Source organism: Alligator sinensis, unplaced genomic scaffold (assembly GCF_000455745.1).
Source record: "Alligator sinensis unplaced genomic scaffold, ASM45574v1 scaffold2_1, whole genome shotgun sequence".
NCBI lineage: Eukaryota > Metazoa > Chordata > Crocodylia > Alligatoridae > Alligator > Alligator sinensis.
Window position 1 is genome coordinate 166203 of NW_005842712.1, and position 7293 is coordinate 173495.

The 7293-nt window shown below is 51.1% G+C and overlaps 1 protein-coding gene across 2 annotated transcripts in view; it reads left to right on the top strand.

The window, feature by feature from the left end:
- Positions 1 to 1094: 1094 nt before the first annotated feature.
- The window catches only part of LOC102383574 (1,2-dihydroxy-3-keto-5-methylthiopentene dioxygenase-like), an 8725-nt gene continuing 2526 nt past the window's right edge, over positions 1095 to 7293 (top strand). The window contains exons 1-2 of one of the 2 annotated variants that reach the window (XR_003096355.1): positions 6633 to 6808; positions 6913 to 7078. Coding sequence is in view for 1 of the 2 variants with exons in the window: in XM_025216208.1 (XP_025071993.1) it covers positions 1672 to 1749 (78 nt within the window). In the remaining variant the exon portion in view is untranslated. Of the gene's footprint in view, positions 1750 to 6632; positions 6809 to 6912; positions 7079 to 7293 lie in introns of those variants that run through there. The other variant, XM_025216208.1, reaches the window with a different exon arrangement.

Consider the following 7293-nt stretch of genomic DNA (forward strand, 5'->3'; position numbering starts at 1 on the left):
AGTGCAATCCCCTGCAGCTCGTTGACCTGCCACAGCTGTCGCCTCGGCATCTTGTCCTGGAAAGTAGCTCCGGGGCCTGCGGTGCAAGGTGGGGTGAGGGGGGAACCCGGGTCCCACGGGGGCCGCCCAGCTACAAGGTGTGGGGTCCCGGGCCCCACCGCCCCTTCACAGCCTCCTGTGTCCCGCAGCCCGGGGGACGTGGAGGCAGTTGCTGCCTGGCCACTCTGCGGTCCCACAGGAACTCGGCCCCTCGGAGCTGCCACCTCCATCCTTCTGCCCAGCCGGACCTCCTGGGCACCTTGCTCCTGGCGAGGGGGACCAGGTTTCCAGTTCCAAGAAAGAGCAGACCCCCTCGCCCCTTTTCTTTCTTTCCCCTTTTCCAAGTGTCTTCTTGAATGTGTGGTTAGTCTGGATTTTATATTGGCAAACTGCGAATTTTAAGCCATACCTCTGGGGAAGTGAAAGGCATGTTATAGCCCTACTGTGTAGAAGTGATTTGGGGTCAGGGATGATGGGTGAGGTCAGTGGACACAAAGAAAAATATGATGTGAAGTTGACATGGTTGTTTTGTGCCTGAAAGCACAACGGACAGGCATTGGGATAGCTTTTGCTAAGGGATTCCTAAAATGAAGCACTGCAGATATTTATGGTGCTGTATAACTATTGGGCTGCATTTATGGAGCAAATGTCATTTTGTAGGTGGTGCAGACAGAAGGACTACATGATTGAGTATTTCTGGCACCGAAGCTTCAAGTCAGACGTTCTTTGACCGTAAAATATATCCCTTATGGATATATAAGGTAGAAATCAAGAATTCCTATCTCCCAATATCATGCTGGGTTCAGTGGAGCATAGGAAATGCTGATACAATAGTAAGAGAGAATCTTTTGGGACTGCAGCATGTACCCTGCTGAAGCATATAGGTCTTTATAGCTTGTTATGTTGTGTAAGGTGTAGGTATGTCTCTGGCAATTCACTGAGCATATTGTAGGAAGGAACAAGAGCAGCAGCAGCATTTCAGAGGAGAACAGAGGTGACAGCAAAACCTCAGACAACCTTTTGGTCTGCTCTTAAAATTTTTCCCACCTCCAAGAAGGGGGAACTGTCATGAATACTGAGCAAAGTTAATATATAGCCAGAACAGTCTAATGAAGTTTAAAAATAATCATTGAAGATCCCCAGTTGTTGCCAGTTATTTATTTATTGCTTTCATGCTGCTGCTTCCCTTACTGAGACTCACTTGTTGTTTTGGACACATGCCCTGCAAGGGGTAGCGGCTGCCTGACGGGAAAGCAGTAGTGGAGCAGTTGGACGGACAGTATGGACCATTACTGCTAAGGAGGGGTCTGGGAGGGCACTCGCCCCCACCTCCAGGTTTCTGGGCTGACAGTGGGGTGCAGAGCTAAAGCCCAGCCAGAGTAATGGGAAGAAGTTGTGGTCAGCAACCAAAAGCTGCCCATTGAAGGACAGATGTCTCTGCAACATCCTTGACAAGAAGACCAGTTCTAACTGGTGAAATAAGGGGAAGCTTGTTATGTGCCGACCGAGCAGCACATGCCTGAAGAAGAAGCATCCAGAAATCTTGCCCAGCAACATAAACTATAAAAGGGGGCAAGAAGGGAGAATGGTGGGGAAAAGAGGCTGCCTCACCACTGGAGCCCGTGCCTGTGCATGCCAGGTCGGATACCCCACTCCATCAACGGACAGGGACTGGCCACCCCTACCTGCAATGCCCTTGGGATTGATTATGTAAGTGTGTTATCTGCGAGAATGTATGCATGTAAACATGCATGTGTGTGTGTAGGATAACGCAATTTCTAATAAGTTAATGGTCTCTAATAAGTGTATAACTCCCCAGTACCCTAAGCAATAAGCTACCCCACTGAAAAGAAACTAACTTTTGCCATTAATCTAAGTTTTGGGTAACACCTGGTCCAGGTGATGGGGGCGGACCTGTAGTAAGACAGGCAGGCACAGCAGCACCAGCAGCACCCCTGCACTGCTTTTGTGCTGCCCCCATGTTGCATGCATTCATGCTGCCCCCCAGCACTTCATGGCACCATGAAGACTACCACTCTGCTTATCCTGGCTGGCACCCACCAGCTGCAGGAAGCCACCTTTGCTACCCTGCATGCCACCCTGCAGCCCCCATCAGGTATTGACAGCCTGGGGGAGGGAACCACCCTGGGCCCCTGGGTGTAGGGACTATAGTGCCATCCTTTGCCTGCCCCAAGCCTCCCCAGCCATCCTGGACCCTCCCCAGCCCTGCTCCTAGCCTCTTTAGTGACCCATCGGGAAGGCACTTGCTCCCGCAGATTTCTGCACTGAGAGCAGGTCACAGGGTTGCAGACTGGTCAGAGGTAGCATCCGGGAGCAGATGCTGGGACTTGGGATGTTTCTTAGCTGGGGTAGTGCCCAGGGCCTGGAGCCAGGGCTAGGCTCAGGGCCGAAGCGGGTGGCTGCAGTTCCCTTAGGCACGGGGTGTCTGTGCAGCTGCCATGAGGGGACTCCAGGCCCAGAGAGGAGATGCAGGGTGATGAGGACCCCCCCCCAATACAGCTTCCATCTCTGAGGGGTAGACACATGTACCCCGTGTCCCCCTGACATGTCATCTATGTTGGGGGTTGGAGGGCCAGGGCTTGGGGACCATCCCTGCACCATCAGGGGCAGGGGCTGAGCTCTGGCAAGTCTGAACCAGCCCTGAGCCATTGGGTGATAGTCTCATGGCACAGGGGTGGTCTGGGAATGCCAGAGCTTGGTGCACAGCCTTGATGGTGCAGGGCTGGTCTGGGCCATCAGGGGCCAAGCTCTGGCATGTCTGATTCACCATTGGGGCAGGGGGCAAGCTCCAGAAAGCCTCACACTCCCACTTCTCTACAAACCCACACCCTACCCCACACACTGGGATGCTGGGAGCAGATAGGGGCTCCCTCCAACAGGGCCAGGGGGCAGAGGACCATGGTTCAGGAGTGAGGGACACACCTGGCTCGCTGCCTCCTCCTCTGCCCCCACCCAAATTGCAGTGGGGCCCTGCCCTGGGATACCGTGACACCGCCCCACCTCCTGCCTCGGTGTCCTGGGTGTTTGCCATCACTACTCACCTCTAAGGCCAGCCCTGTCTGCAGGTTAGTGGGAGGAAGAGGTGAGGGTCACACTGGCAGGGCTTGGGTGGGGGGAGAGGGGCTGCAAAATTAAATGCCAAAATATATAGGTATTTAGAATTAATTTGATTATAATAATTGAGGCACTGATAGGCTTCCAAATTGCGTTAAAATTGCAGATATGATGGGCTATCTGGTAATGATTTGGCCCAGGGGTTTTGAAAGGGTAAAAGATGATTGGAGGGTTTGGGATTCCTTTTCTTCACCAGTCAGGCCCCAGAGACTCACTCTCCATGTCCCCTGATTGACCCCTTGGGTCACCCAGAGGCGAATAAAAGGGGCAGCGCAGCTGACTCAGGGGAGACCAGCAAGGGAACACAAGGAAGGAGTTGCAAAGAGCTGGCAAGAGCTGGGCCAGTGGGGCAGGAGCAGTTGCCCCAGAAAAGCCTGAAGGAGTGGGAACTGAAGGCAGCAGTTGGACCCTCAGCAGCACGGCATGCGGCCAGCAGGAGGGGCTCCCCGCTGGGCTCCAGGATCCCCTACAAGAGTCTGCCAGCAGGAGAGGTTCCCCAGCTCCAGCAAGAAGCTGAGCAGTGACCTGAGAGGTTCCCAGCTCTGATTCCTGCTCCTCCACCAAGAGGCCAGGAAGCTCAACGAGAGTCAGGGGCTCCTGGAAGGTCAAAACCCCTTGCAGCTTAGAGCAGTGCCAGCACTGGTGGCTGTGTGTGGTAGGGTTTGTGCCTACCATATAGGAAATCTGAGTTTAAGTCCCATCAGGGTGAGTGAAATAACAGGGAGAAATTCTTGTTGCAGTGGAAGGGGGGGTTAGTGTGTTTTCCCTCTTTCCCCCCTCCAGGTATCTAGGCCCTATATTTCTTGATATTTGATGTTTTGTATTTTGTGCCTCTTATTTTTCACCAACCAGTATTGTTTGTTGTGCTGTTTGTGTTTTATATTTTGTTAAACCTGTCTTTTGTCAACTGGAAGAATATGTCTACGAATGTAAATGCCTAACCTTTATTGAATCCTGCCCCCTCGGGACGTTGTCATGTCCCCTATACCTCCTGGTTTATACATGTTAGGTTCCCACTGCTGTTTTTCTCATTAAAAGATATATGGTTAAGTCTCCACTGGCGATCTGGCTCTGCTCTATAGGGGAAGGAGGGTCCCTATACCTCTCACAGTGCTTGTGCACCTGCTCTGATCCCTTCAATTGGAGAGAGGGTACATTTTGAAGTACCGCCCAGGTTACACAAATATATCAATATAACATTGTGTTCAGTGTCTAGGGGTGTTTCGTGTAGTGGTGTTTCATTTTAATCACAGAAAAACATGGATTTGGGGCTTTTTAATCAGAGAATTTTGGATTTTAATCGGAGAATTTTGGATTTTTTAACAGAAAACCAGGATCCCTGCTCATAAAGGACTTCCAGTTGTTTTCTTTGTGAGGGAGGACAAGACATGATTAGCTCTGATACAAGGGATCTGGCTCTCAAATGAGAAACAAGTCTTTGTGACTGCTGACAGATATGCAGATCCCCACTGTAACTCATAGTGCTTCAGAGGAAGCGTCATGTGTTATAGCAATCCTCTCAACCCAAAAGATATTCTCTGTTGGGCCTGGCAAAGTGGGAGATTGAGCTCCACTTTGGATTCGGCTGCAAGTCTGGAACCTCTGTACCCTAGCCTTGCACCCACCCATCCAGCTCTGGCACTGTCTTCAGGATGGCAAGGGATGGGAGGAGCTCAGTCTGCTGTTTGCCCAGCTTGCACTGCAAGTGTGGGGAGGGTGAATTGGAGGCCCCCAACTCTGAAGCTCATGCTAAGCTGGGGTTTACTCACAAAAGTTAAAATACAAAATACTGATGCTAACTGCATAGTACAAAAAGTTGCAAGTTCATGGCAAGGCTATTTGAGAAGAAATAATGAGGTATCACTTCCAGCTTATCTTATTATATTCATGATTTCAAGCAGGCTCCTAGTTGTCTGGTATGTAACCGTGTGAATTGTCTGTCCTTGATTAATTAGTATGGTAAATATTTCTTTTGCAATTAACTCATGTTTATGTTCAGGAAGAGACATTCTCCATATGTGATAAGTGTTTCTTCCTGATTTACTTTCGTTTTGCTGTTTTGTTTTGATTTACCTTGTTTTGCCTAGTGGTTCCCTTGATCTTCTTCCAAGGACACTTGTGTTTTTCCTGATTGTTAATCAGTTTCTCGATACGTTACAAACTTAGTAGAAATGGATAACCCAGGGGCGGGCAAAATACAACCTTCAGGCTAGATCCAATCCGCCAGGCCATTCTAGTTGGCCTGTGGGGCCCCTAAAAAAATTAGAAAATTAATATTTATCTGCCCCTGCCTGCCAGGGGCAGTAGGACCCAGGGGAAGCTGGCATGACTTAGGAGTCCAGAAGCAAGGCCTGCTCCGCCCTGCCCCACCCCCCGCCCCTGCACCCTCCCACTCCCAACCCCCACCTGGAAGTCCTGTGCTTAGCAGAGCCTTCTGGCCTGGGCCCCTAGGGCTGTTCCTGGTTCCCTGTGCTTGAGAGGGAAATCCAGATAAGAACACTGGTGGTGGGGGGGGGAGGAGGCAGGGGAGGGCTCTGGATGATTTCCTTTGTGCTCAGGGCCAGGCCAGGCCGGCTCCTGCTGAGTCCCACAGTCCAGCCATGCAGCTGGGAGCCACATTGTACTGGAGCAGCTGGTGGCTGGCAGGAAAGTAGGCAAATGGCAGCTACAGGGTGGGGGGGCAAAAGGCAGTGAGTGGGTGCAAGCAATGGGCCTGGGCTGGTGGCCCAGGACCAGTGCTGGTGGTGGCAGGAGCATGGGGCCTGGCACTAGCTGGATGGGGGCAGGGGTCCTGCACTCCTGCCACCCCACTTTGGGCCCTGTTGGTGCTGGCCCCAGGACACCAGCACAGGCCCCATGCTCCCACCCAGCTGTCCCTGAGCTCCTGCATGCCTGCTCACTGGCACTACTCTCTGCCTGAAGCTGCCATTTCCCTGCTTTCCTGCCAGCTGCTCCAGCTACAGGGGCCATGAGTGGGAGGGTGTGTGTGTGTGTGTGTGTGTGTGTGTGTGTGTGTTTGTAGGGCGAGCCCCACATGTACACTCCACCATACACATGCACCCACACACCCCCTCGCACTGCTATACATACAGACCCCCATACTCACACCCCCTCACATACCCCAGCTACCTTCCCCCCCACACACAACCCCCCACAAACCCCATACCCACCCACACCCCACATATCTACACAGACACCCACAACCCACATACCCACAGTCCCCCCACAAACGTACACCCCCATGCCCCATAGTAAGATTTCATTTTAATCTATTATACTATCACTTCTATGCACACTACACAAACACATGTAAATCAGATCAAAAATATTTTTTGAAATCAAATTAATGAATGTTGTAGTACATACTTGACTTTTAGAATATAATTTGGTATTTTTCTGGTTCCGAGATGGCAAAACCCCTTGCTGAAAGGAGCACTTCTGGGGCAAGGGGAGGGACTTCTGGGGGCAAAGGTCAGGAATTAGGGGGCAGGACTTCCAGTCACAAGATGGTAACCAGGGAGCAGGGTGCCTGTCAAGGGGCGGGGCTACCCATGACAGCTTGCTACAACTCAGTAAGTGGTCTCCACCCGAAATAATTGCCTGCCCCTGGGATAACCTCTTATCACTCAGGAAGGTAATTCATTCAAATTGGAACTTTCTGATAACCAATAATGAGCAGTTTGATTAACAGGATTTTCCTGTCAAATACTGCTTGGGACTCTCTCTTGATTTATACAGCTAAAAACATGCTTTGAAGATGCTGGACTAAGGGTATAAGAAAGAAGTGAAATGGCTAACAGGGCGCACTTCAGGAATGAAAGATCGCTCTGGCAAGAACTGCTGCTGCACCCCAGCCATCTCGAGAAACTAGAAGAAACAGACTATCTCCCTTGTTGCTTTTTTGGTGAGAAAGCATCACCTTATAGCTAATTACTGGACTTTGCTTTGGTTTGGGCTCATTACTTGTAGTAAACAAAACCTTTCTGTCACACACCAGATGAGGTGTTGTGTCAATCCCTTAGGCTAGTCCAGAATCCTAGGTTTTTATTTGCTAACAGGGGGCTCCAATATACCTGTCCCCATCCTCCAGCCCAGTCTGGGGAAACTGCAGACCACACT